Genomic DNA, 12,717 nt, shown 5'->3' on the forward strand with positions numbered 1-12,717 from the left:
TGCCCAAACCCAGATGATGGTGCCACGGCCCCTACGCGCATTTCGGCAGCGTGCCTTCGTCAGGGGGCACGCTGCCGAAACGCACGTAGGGGCCGTGGCACCATCATGGAGAGATATTCACATGGCCACGCTAGGAAACCACCACAGTTCTTTAAATACCAAATGCTGGCAGATAAAAATTCAATCCTAGATAAGACAAATAGATATAATTTAACTTATCTCCACGGCAGTGGAGAAATATCCATATGATGAGGCTGGCAGCTACCTTGTTAGCAACTACCTGCCTGTTCATTTTTGCCCATAGTAAAAAATACTTTAGTCCTGGAGAACCCCTTTAATGCTGCTTATGCCATATTATTACAGTAATGACCATTACCCGTTTGTTGCCAGAACTTGATGTGCTTTATTCCCACGGTGACCATCTTATCAGTATGATGTGGGTTACATTTCACAACAAAGATTTTATCTTTGTGGCCCCTGCAATGAAAAGAAAATCAGATTAGAATGAAAACAGTGATTCGCTGAATGAAGTCTTACATATTCCGTTATCACTGCTAAATAATATTTTGCACATACAGTTGGGTCCAGAAATATTTGGACAGTGACCAAAGCTTCATGATTTCAGCTCTGAAGGCCATTATTTTTTTTATTTATTTAAAATGAAACAACAGAGATGCAACTGAAGTTTAGACTTTCAGGTTTTATTAAAGGGGTTGAACAAGAATATATACTGTGAAACGTTTAGGAATTGCAAACATTTTTCTACAAAGTCTCCTCACTTCCGGTGCTCAAAAGTAATTGGACAAATTAACTTTACCATAAATAAAATGTTCATGTTTAATACTTTCTAGGGAATCCTTTGCAGGCACTGACTGCCTGAAGTCTGGAAGCCATGGATGTCTCTTTGTGATCCTTTGCCGGCCTTTACTGCCGCTGACTTCAGTTGTTGCTTGTTTGTGGGTCTTTCTGCCTTAAGTTTTGTCTTCAGCATGTGAAATGCTGCTCGATGGGGTTGAGATCTGGTGATTGACTTGGCCATTCTAGAATATTCCACTTCTTTGTCTTAAAAAACTCCTGGGCTGCTTTCACAGTATATTTTGAGCCCATTTGTACTGTGAAGTGTCGTCCAATCAACCGTGCTGCATTTGGTTGTGGTGTGGTTTGCATTGATCATGGGTCGTTCCAAGCCTTCTCCAGATTTTCTGCTTCCCATCATTCTGGTACAGGTTGGCCTAAGTGTCATCTGTCCATAGATTGCTTTTCCAGAACTGGGGGCTTCTTTAGATTTATTTTCTCAAAGTCTAATCTTGGCTTTCTATTGGTAAGGCTGATTACTGTTTTGCAGCTTGTGGTGAGCCCTCTGTATTTGCTCTCATGAAGTCTTCTCTTTATGGTAGACTTAGGTACTCAAACACCTACTTCCTGGAGAGTGTTTTTCACTTGGGTGGATGTTGCGAGTTGTTTTTTTCACCATGAAAAGGATTCTGAGATCATCCACCACTGTGGTCTTCTGTGGACGTCCACGCTTTTTTGAGTTGCCAAGCTCACCAGTGCGCTCTTTTTTCGCAGACTGAACCAAACTGGTGATTTGGCCACTCCTAACATTTCAGATCTCTCTCTCTGATGGATTTCTTCAGCCTAATGACGGTTTGTTTTCTATTAAGAGCTCCAAATATTTCTGGACCTCAATGTAAACCCTACCTTTAGAACAAACTTCATGTGAGTACTCCAAAAGAACAAAACAAACAAAAGAAAAGTAGTAATACAGTATAAAACAAAATGGCAGGTGTCAGTAGGGACTAACGTACCGCGTTGTTGCAATTTTCTCTCCTTTTTTCCAATCCCAGAACACGATTGTGTGGTTATCATCCAAGCCAACAGACACCAAACATTTGCCATCAGCTGTAAGACAGGAAGCCATTACTGAGTATTGAAAATATGAGTACATGCCACCTAGGACATCCGCCCTCGGTAAATCTCGGCTGTCAGAAATGTCCAGAGAGAAAGTACAACTGAACATCCTGGTCTGATGAATAGTCTACAAGAAGGAAATGTCAGGGGAAGATAACGAGCACTCCTAACATTTGTATCATCCAAGAAACTTATCTAAAAGGATTGTGTTCACCAATGTGTTAACTATATATGCGTGATGAGATCGTATGATGAGATGGGCACATAACTATGGACCTGTGCATTGCATAAAGAATCGGCGCAGATAAGCTCCCACTTCACTAGATTTAGCTCCTAAATGAACCATTGACTCATCCCATGCAGCTGGAAGCCGTCATATACACCAGGACTGTATAATTCACTTAATTATAGCATTTGTCTGCCTCTAAGATTAGAGAAATCGTTGCACATGACAGAAATCATGATGTGTAACGTTCCACCATAAAGACCTATAGGCGTTAACCCTGCATTTAGCCATCTGGGCCGCCCCAACCAAAGACCTATATTACTCTACATGATATAATGCTAAGGATACACAGTGAATTCCTGCAGCCTGGCAGTGCCCCATGGCAGCAACACACTTTGCTGTTGTGCTGCTATGAACTTGACGGTGCCGCTTCCCTGTCTGATAGATAGCTGACTTCGCCTTTGATGCCAGGCGCTGGCCAGGAAATCAGGTCCCTGGGCAGCTCAGCGATGCCCTTACTTCTGTGCCCACAGGTTTAAAGGGAACCTGTCACCCCCCCAGGCATTTGTAACTAAAAGAGCCATCTTGTGCAGCACTAATGCTGCATTCTGACAAGGTGGCTCTTTTAGTTCGGGTCCCTGGCACTGCTGAAATAATCGTTTTTAAAATTTGTCCCTCATACCGTGAAATCGCCACGGGGGCAGGTCTTTTCCCCCCTAATCCAGAGGCCTCACAGCCGTCACTCATGGCCTCTGCGCGCCGGGCGCCGCCTCCTCTTCCTTCATTAGCGTCCCTGGCGCCTTCGCTGTAAGTTCGAAGGGCAGCGCAACTGCGCATGCCCCCCCCCCCAAAAAAAAATAACTGCGCAGGCGCCGAAGACGCTAATGAAGTAAGAGGAGGCGGCGCCCGGAGGCCATGACTGACGGCCGTGAGGCATCTGGATTGGGGGGAAAGACCTGCCCCCGTGGCGATTTCACGGTATGAGGGACAAATTTCAAAAACGATTCTTTCAGCATTGGCAGGGACCCGAACTAAAAGAGCCACCTTGTCAGAATGCAGCATCAGTGCTGCCCAAGGTGGCTCTTTTAGTTACAAACGCCTGGGGGGCGGGTGACAGGTTCCCTTTAAGCATTCTGTGGAGTGTGTAGTAGAACAATGAAGTCTGTGCCTTCAGAAGGTCAAGTTACTGAGCAGAAGCAAGGAGACCACTGATCTGCACAGAAGCGAGGTTTCCTGGTTAGTACATCATGTCAGAGGCAAAGTCAACTATGGATCGACAAACAGGGAGGCAGCAAGAATGTTAATAACCAAGGGGGCAGAGTTTTAGGTAAGTGCATCTCCCACCCATTGCACTTAGCAATTCATTTGCATTCTGCAAAACCCGGGGATTTATCAAGATTCCGCCAATGGAAAGACGACATAAAGGTACAACTTTCACTGGGCTACATACGCATATAAATAGGAATGAATTACACTTACTGACTTTAATCTGGACCCTCAGTTGAAGATGCCAATAGACTTGACAGGAAAAATAACTCTAGATTTGACAAGAGAAATTGCTCTGAAGCCAAAGAAACCACAAATGAACTCAACACACCCCATTATAAGTCAGTTGTTTTTTTTCACGCGCCAAAGACTTCTCAGGGTCATTGTGGTTATCATGTTATGGAAAAAAAGAAGTGAACAAGTTCTACGACTAGTAAAAGATGTCAAAATACATTGCACGGTACCTGAAAAATCCAGTGCACAGACCCCTCTTTGGTGTTGTCCTTTCAACAGTGATAAACACTTCAATGTTTGCGTATCCCATAAATGAATTGCGGCATCCCGTCCAATCTAAATCGTAATTATATATGATCAATATAATAGTTCGCAAAAATCATCTACAGTGTATTCCCACCCTGCTTTCTGAACTGTAGAGAAAATAAAAGATGGGATTTTTGTGCATCCTGAATAATAGGGCCGGACTAGGGCCAAAAATGCAGAATACTGTAACAGCAGAGATTCATATAGTGTCAGCATTATACTGAGCTGGATCCCGAAGAGAGCAGATGTAGATGAGCATATTAATACACTCACACTACATTACATGCATTTAAAGACACATTTACTAAAAAATAAAGATTGGAATGCTTATTTAATTTAATATGCATGCATTAAAGGGACTCTGTCAGCACCCAATGTGTCACTAGTTTACCGCGACAGAGAGGAGCCAGAAGACCGCAGCTTCTGATTTCTCCGATTCCTGCGCTGGTTAGGAGCACTTTACCTTCATATTAAATGGTGGTACATTTCTTTTGGAGATGGACAGTGCAGTGGTTAATCTGCTGCATTGAGAGCTCCTGGACAATTAAGGCTACTTTCACATTAGCGTCGTGCACTGGACGTCGCTATGCGACGTGGCGGCGCAGCGACGCATACTGTGGAAGCGCCGCACAACGGGGGCAGCGGATTGCTGTTTTTCAACGCATCCGCTGCCCCATTGTGAGGTGCGGGGAGGAGGGAGCGGAGTTCCGGCCGCGCATGCGCGGTCGGAAATGCTGGACACGACGCACCAAAAAACGTTTCATGCAACGTATTTTGGTGGCGACGGTCCGACGCAATAGTCGCACGACGGTTGCGACGTGTGGCAATGCGTCGCACTGCGTCGCTAATGCAAGTCAATGGAGAAAAAACGCATCCTGCAAGCACTTTTGCAGGATGCGTTTTTTCTACAAAACGACGTATAGCGACGTGCAGTGCACGACACTAGTGTGAAAGTAGCCTAAGGCTCTGAGCTGTGCACTATTAGACACTCCCATCTCCTATATAATTCTGGGTCCTGGCTAGCACTCATTGTCAGAGATAGCTTATGGTGCATGGATGAAGGTTGTTGATGGTTATCATTGGAGAAGGCTTTTGGTGGATTTAGGCTACGTTCACATTAGCTTTGTGCGACGCAGCGTCGGGCGCCGCTGCGGCGACGCATGCGTCATGCGCCCCTATATTTAACATGGGGGCGCATGGACATGCGTTGCACTTGCGTTTTGTGACGCATGCGTCACTGCGGCGCACGCGTCAGGGCGCAGAGGACGCAGCAAGTTGCATTTTTTGTGCGTCCAAAATCAAGCAAAAAAAGGACGCATGCGTCACAAAACAATGCGTTTTGCATGCGTTTTGCATGCGTTGTGTCGCCGATGCGTCGCCGACGCAACACACAACAACGCAAGTGTGAACGCAGCCTTATCTGTGACTGTTGCTTGGTTTTGAGTGTGTGATAATTGCCTTTCTTCTCCTACTTTGGTTTAACCCCATCCTCCACTCCCCAATGCATCCCTCTGTTATATGTGTGAGTATATTTGTATGTTTAGTATTTTTTGTTACCCCTGTTCGTATTACCTTGTTTGTCAGGTTGGTGTACTATGGCATACTACTGCTCCCCTATTCCCTGGGTGGAGGAAGGGTACAGACTGAAGGCAGATTCAGGAGTTAAGTCAAGGTACGTGGCCCCGGCGTCTTCACCATCAGAAGCAATCCGAGCGAATGCGCCCCTAGCATTAGGGACAAGGAAAGAACCTCTGGTCCCAGGACACCCGACAACATAGTCGTGACATAATAACTGTTGAAACCAAGTAGAGGCGCTCAGTGCACTATGGCGGGGCCAAATATTTAAGTGCACCTCCCTACCTACTTGGACCTTCTCTTGCTCTATAAAGCCAGAGCTGTCAATTAAAGAAAGGGGGGGTAGACAGATGGAAAACAAGCAAGTGGTAAGGTGTATATAAATGATTAGCCCTGCCATATAGCACCGAGTGCCAGTACTTGTTATGAACAGTCATCCTGTGCTGACAGAGTCCCTTTAATTAATTATTCATTTGTTCTATAACAGACTCCCAAATCTGATGACAGATGCAAGATGATTTAAGCAATGAAATAGTAAGTAGACATTTTTATTATGTTAGGAAATATTTTGCAAAACACCATATACAGAACATCTATTTTGTTTCCTGGCCTTTGAGCGTATTAGTGAAATGCTTTGAGTGAAGATGAAAGAAAAAATTGTAAATCCATTTTTTTTTGTTTGTTTTCCACATTTTACAAAGAGCACGTGGTGTAGTGCAGACGATTCCACGCGTCAGGGCGACTCTGCTCTCACATTCACTGTTTTACAGTACAGGTACGTTACTGGTTAACAGTGCCGAAGACTCAAGTCTCAAGTCAAGGATGTGTACCTTTTCAGTATTTACCTACTTGTGAGAGATTTTTTATCTTTGTGGCGTGTCGTGTATTTCTGTATGACTGATACACCTAGGACAGGTGTCCCTATATTCACAGTCCATACACAATGGATTATTGACATTTTGGTAACCCAAATCTATCCCGGACCAGTAGTCTGGCATCAGTCATGTACTCAGTGAATGCTCTAAGTTTACACGTGTATGACATGTCAGACATTGGTGACAAAGTCCACGGTTTGATGGTAACGATAACATTTCTGACCATTCAATTAAAGTCACGTATAATAAAACAGGGTAGTCTACAAAAAACAGAACTCAGTGGACCCAGGTTTTATTAAATATGATGTATTGCTTAGGGTCCAAATGGTCATCCATGATCCTATTCCGTATCCGATCACAATACACCACATGCTCATGGCCGTTTCCCTCCTTTAAAGGGGTTGTCTCATGTGCTTTCTTCAACAGCTCACAGTCCCTCTGCCTCCCGGCTTCCTAGAAAACGCTAGTGAGGACTGACAGTGGGAGCCCGAACTGCACGCTATCGAATGCTACTAGAAGAGACAGCTTGGCCTATGCAGCACCGGAGAAGACGGCCAGATCCTTCATACAGCAAACAGCTTACAAGTACAATCACTTAGACCAGGCCTAATATAAAGCACTTCCATAAATACACACTACATTTTCTCGCACCTTTTCACTATTTAAAACGATCAGCATAATATATGTTTATTTAGGAGTTTAGACTACTTATTTGTCCACTTGGCTTGCTCCTTTTACACTGTATGTGCATACTTTCTATAAGGTGACTATATATTAGTTTACACATGTATATATGAAAAAAAAAATAATTTCTGATGGTATTTTTGGGTGCCTCATCTTCTCATTATATATGAGAATGTTGTTCTAGCAATATTATGGTCTCTCTAAACTTTTTTGTATAGGCATTTTTGGTCACTTGATCATTTATAGGTATATGGTGGTGTATTTCTGGGGCAGACAGCATATTCTGCATATGTATTCCCATTGATTGACATACAACTTGTAAGGTTTTTAATTGTTTTTTGATTAATAAAATATATTTGGTTTTATTGGCATAAAGCTTCCTTGTTTCTCGATGATGTAGCTTACAAGCACAAGCCTGTTGTCTAGGAATCCAGCCACCTCTGATAGTCTGCAGTGGTGGCCGGTAAACTAGCCAATGAGCTGTAAACTATAAAATAAATAATTCCACCGTTCTTGAGAACAGAGAGGAATTTTAATAAGATGTAAATTGCAAAGTTGATTCTTTTTACAAGTTCTTTGCAAATTTTAACCATTTACGAAAATGAGACAAACCCAGTGACACTTGCACATCTGATACAGGTGAAGCCACATCAGTTTGTGTGCACACATTGTTCAGCTTACGTGCACCTGCTGGAGTAAATTTTTGTATTGATTTCCTCAGACTTCTTTGCGTAAGGCCAGACAGAGCAGCCAGCTCACACCCGTGGTGCAGCTATAACACGCCAGCAAACTGCAGCGGCAATTAAGCTCAGCATTTAGGTGACTGTTTAATAAGCAATTACGTAATTTTGAAGGAGAACAGCTGTTTTTTCCCAGCAAAACTGTGCGGCAATTACAATTCGCGGCATGGATTTGTGAGAGAGACAGCTGTTCTCCTTCAAATTCACGTGACTGCCTACTAAACAATCACCAAACCACAGTGGGTGATTGCTGCTGTGGTGAGCAGTCGCGTGGTGGGAGCACAACAGGCACAATCTCATTGCTACGCCAGGACCTTCCATTAGTGTGCACAACATTTCACCGGTTCCCTTAAGAGACCATCCATGAGCACCACAGTATTACTGTACGGGAGAAAGATATGAGCTTAGATATAGTTACACCATTCTAAACATCTACAGAGAAATGTGTGCTACTGATGAACTTTACGGATGAAAGAAAGATAAATACAGTTATAAAAAGTGTGAAAGCCTTTACGTTACCTGGCCAGTGGCTACGTAATCTTTCACCGGATGTATGGCCAGACTGAGGATGTCATCATCGTGACCCAGGTACAATCTTTGGGAATGCTGCAGTCTATTATAAACCACGGCCACTGCTGCCACATGGTACACCACCTCGCCAGTCTGCGTGTAGAACAGGTTGTTCCTACAGTCATAGCCTCTGTAGCTGGAGCAAAAAAAAAAAAAAATACCTTCATATACAATATATTATGTTATTAAAAAAAATCTGAAAGGATGAAGTCAATTATAGTATTTAATCTTTGTTCTCATTGTGAAACTTAGGAGCAAAAGCCCAAAACATAAAACAACAGATTATTAAACTTCTTTTTGAATTTTGAATGTTAAAGTTGGAAGGGACCTCCAGTGTCCTCATGTCCAACCCTCTGCTCAATGCAGGATTCACTAAACCATCTCAGCCTGATGTCTGTCCAGCCTCTGTTTGAAGACTTCCATTGATGGAGAACTCACCACCTCTCGTGGCAGCCTGTTCCACTCATTGATCACCCTCACTGTCAAAAGGTTTTTCTAATATCTAATCTGTATCTTCTCCCTTTCAGCTTCATTCCATTGGGTCTCGTATTTCCATGTGCAAATGAGAATAAGGATGATCCCTCTACACTGTGAAATCCCCTCAGATATTTGCTGATCTCCTCTTAGCCTTCTTTGTTGCAAGCTAAACATTCCCAGATCCTTTAACCTTTCCACTTGCTACTACATATTTTGACACATGGGCCCTGATTCATCAAAGTAATTTCACCAGGATTTTGTAAATTGCTTTGTAAAGTCACAAAGGTTTGGAGCACATCGGACTAGCGTGACTTTTGCCGTTTTAACGCCATTTTCTCCCATCTAAAACAAAATGGGCAAAGGGGTACGGTACGTGACACCACAGCTCATCCAATTCACGAAAAGCTGTGGTGGAAACTTATGCCAGAAATCTTACTAAAGTCATGTACTGGGGTAAGATTTGTGGAGTGGCGCCTACCACTCGTCAGATGCACCGGATTCCTGAAGAGGCGTGCACCTCTTCCTAAATCAGGAATGTCCCTCATCAAGAAAATTGCCAATCTTTATGAATCGGTACCATGATCAATACAAACCTAAATTCATCTGTCGGGCAGCGATACGTAATTCATTAATCCAGTGATTGACTGCTCTGGAGTACAATGGAGGATTGCTTTATTTGTACTTTATTGGGTACATAGATTAATAGTGCCTAAAGCAAGTACCCCTCTAGTCAAAGCGTATTCCAAGACTCTCCAAACTATGACGAGTTTAAGTTTTGAGAAAACTATCTCAGCTACCTTGTGCTGTTAGTTTCTATTGGTAACTGATGCCACCACCTTGATTCATGTTCTTCATTTGTGGCTGTAGCATCTGGGTGTAATACTACTTCTCATGGTTCAACCACATCATTGAAGGGAATTTGTTATTAGAAAATGACTTACTGCTTAAATCAGACTTACATTTATTTATTTTTTTTATACATTTTTGGCCATTTTTTAAAATCACAATCCTTATTAAGAATCGAAACATTGGAATTCATGCAAATTTCACACTGGCCACTGGGGATTTTTTAAATTCTAATTTCCCACTGTTTCAGGAAATTAACATGTACATTAGGCAAAGTGAACAGACTCTGACCATTCATTGTACAGTCAGGAACAAGGCGCCGGTCCAGCCGCAACGATGTCCCTAAACCCCAAACCGTCAGCAAGAGTGGCTCAGTCACAGTGCCAACCATATTACCAATAACAATAACGTGATATTACATAACGACAACTCGCAGACGTACCCGTGTACAAATTTCAGCTTCAAACTTTCTTCTGGGGCTTTTTCTCTTTTAAGTGAAGGCAATGAGTTTTGCTTTTCTTTATTTTGCTGCTTGAGCTGAGGTAGATCTTCTTTGTAAACCTGAAGGCGAGAGAGTAATCCTCCTAACACATCAAACACGTCTTACTCATCTGGATTACGACCGGCGTCACCAGGAAATTATTTGAATCCTTCAGAGCGTTTCTGCATCTCAATAATATAAAGTGATCAGAAATTCAAAGTAATCACAATGCAAAAGCCCTTTGGGGTCAATGGCCAAAATGGTTGTATGTCGTTTTATAGTGACGTCGTGTAGTCATGGACTAAACATTATCCCTGCGATGACGAGATGTGACATGAGATACTGGTGTATTATGTATTAAAGTGGTTAGGAGAAAAAAAAAAGACTTTATTACCCATCCACAGGATAGGCGATAAATGCACCTGCTACTCGGACCCCCACCAATCTCTAATATGGGGGTATTCTTCCAACAAATGGCTCAGCAGGATCAAAATAGCACATAAATAGTCCAAAGCATAGGTGATAATTGTAAGATAGCTAGGTGCCATCTGCTGGGACCCCCACGATCTCCAGAACGAGGGTCCAGTTGAATACTCTAGAGGAGTTTCAGCTTTCTCCGTCAGTCCTATAGACATTGAATGGAGCATTAGTGCACATCCATCACAGCTCAGAATGTGGGACTGGGACCCCTGTCCATGTGATTAGTGGGGGTCCCTGCAGCGAGGCACCTAATGCTATCACGTTTATCAGATATCCCGTGAGCTGATCCATTTACATTTTTTGCCATTTTGAACCCGCTAACCCATATGTTGGAGGACTCCATTAAAATCTGTCAAGGAGGATCTGTCAGTAGGTCAAAAGTGGCCAATTTGTGAATTTATTTTATTCCTATTGCTCCCTAGTCCGTTCTCTACTTTTTTTTCCAGCGGGCATGCTTTTCACAGGGTGATAATGCAGAGAAGCCAAAAGACACATCTCCAGGGAATCTGTGAGTTATGCCCACTTGTAAAGACCATAAAAAGCACCACTAAATAAAAAAAATCCATTAAAACTGTATGGCGGACTAAAAGAAAAAAAAATATTCAGGAGATCAGGAATAAGACAACAACAAGAAGTGGTGACTTGGTGATCGGACAGTCAGTAAGATCATGATGAGGAAGTGAACTGGTACAGAATGTGAAATGCGCCAGCTCTACTCCAGGTAGGCATCTGCAGTCCATTCCGCCATTAGTGCGCATTGTACAGTCTTCCTGTCAGTTTTAGGCAGAGCATACATTAATGAGCTGACACTGCTGTTATGAACGGCTGATTTCTGCAGAGTAAAAGAAAACCAAGCTTTCACTCTAATTAAAATGCTGAATGTTTCCATCAGTTATTGCCAGAAATACAGACGCAGGCTCAGAATATATAAAGAATGAAGTGCCGGCAGGGAGGAGAAAACAAATGTCATTATCGACAGGCACTGCTATTACGGATACAGTCATTCCTTTGTCCTCCATACAAATGAGTTTGTGTTAAAATATTACAAAGCCATTGAGAAAATGAATTGTTTAGCTTCTTATAGCAGATACTTGTGGCGTGGTATAATTGTTTAATGACCTGCAATGTATGAACTGCAATAAAAACAGTATCAAAGCCATCAATGTAATACTATCATTGCCGACTAAAGGTAGTGTAGTCAGGAATCAAAGCAGATAGGTTACCAGATTTAATCATATAAATTGAATACTTTAACATGTACTTTAGACCTGATGAGACTAGTGTACTTAATGTGATAATACATATCAGAATGGCTGCATAATCCTTTGTGAAAGTTTGACTTCAATCTCCACCCACCAAAACTGATTGACAGTTCCTCAGTGTCCCTCCTCACTGCTGCTGCTGAGATCTCACATTGCTCAGTGCAAGCTGCAGCTGTCAGTCAGAATGGGAGAGTGAGAGACTGTGTATTCCTGGACCAGGGGGCAGACACAAACAGAAGGAGGTTCCTGTGCAAAAATAGTTTATGAGCCCAATAGTTCATCATAATGCACCCCTTTATGGGTTGCAACAGAAGCTGCTTAAATCGTGGAAGGTGGCAGTGGGTCCCCTGGGCGGTTGCACAAGTTGTACCAATGGTATATCCAGCCCTGGCTTGGATTCATGAGCTTTCTCACTCTTTAGCTTATTTTATTAATAGGGTTATGAAGTCATTCTAACATGCTTTATCAAAGCAAAGACACCAGTCTCATCAGGTCTGAGAGACCTATATAATAATCTGGTTAATGAACCATTGAAGTCGAAGGGAGTAATTACTTTTTCCCATTGCTGACACAGTTGTTGAATAACTTTGCACCTCAAATGTAAAAATACAAAACAAATCTACTATTATTTCACGCTTTGTCTCATATTATATTCTGTTTAATGTATGTACGAGAAAAAAAAATATGAAAAAGCCTTCAGGGTAAAAAAAAATAATAATACAGTTTATCAATATTCTGCATATGAAGATGCAAGCCTAAAGGCTGAGGCCGCACTAAGGAGATT

General features: G+C 42.5%; 1 protein-coding gene and 1 long non-coding RNA gene across 6 annotated transcripts in view; one reads left to right on the plus strand and one right to left on the minus strand.

The window, feature by feature from the left end:
- The window catches only part of EML6 (EMAP like 6), a 170,985-nt gene that overhangs the window by 81,341 nt on the left and 76,927 nt on the right, over positions 1-12,717 (minus strand). For all 5 annotated transcript variants that reach the window (XM_077282700.1, XM_077282703.1, XM_077282702.1 and 2 more), the window contains exons 13-17: positions 10,153-10,271; positions 8,337-8,523; positions 3,868-3,973; positions 1,809-1,902; positions 377-477 (exon numbers count right to left, since the gene is read on the minus strand). In XM_077282700.1, the coding sequence (XP_077138815.1) occupies positions 377-477; positions 1,809-1,902; positions 3,868-3,973; positions 8,337-8,523; positions 10,153-10,271 (607 nt within the window). The remainder of the gene's footprint in view (positions 1-376; positions 478-1,808; positions 1,903-3,867; positions 3,974-8,336; positions 8,524-10,152; positions 10,272-12,717) is intronic.
- Positions 5,527-6,343, plus strand: LOC143809135 (uncharacterized). Its single transcript, XR_013222089.1, has 3 exons — positions 5,527-5,615; positions 6,006-6,052; positions 6,220-6,343. It is a non-coding gene; the product is annotated as an uncharacterized LOC143809135 (long non-coding RNA).

Source organism: Ranitomeya variabilis, chromosome 2 (assembly GCF_051348905.1).
Source record: "Ranitomeya variabilis isolate aRanVar5 chromosome 2, aRanVar5.hap1, whole genome shotgun sequence".
Lineage (NCBI taxonomy): Eukaryota > Metazoa > Chordata > Amphibia > Anura > Dendrobatidae > Ranitomeya > Ranitomeya variabilis.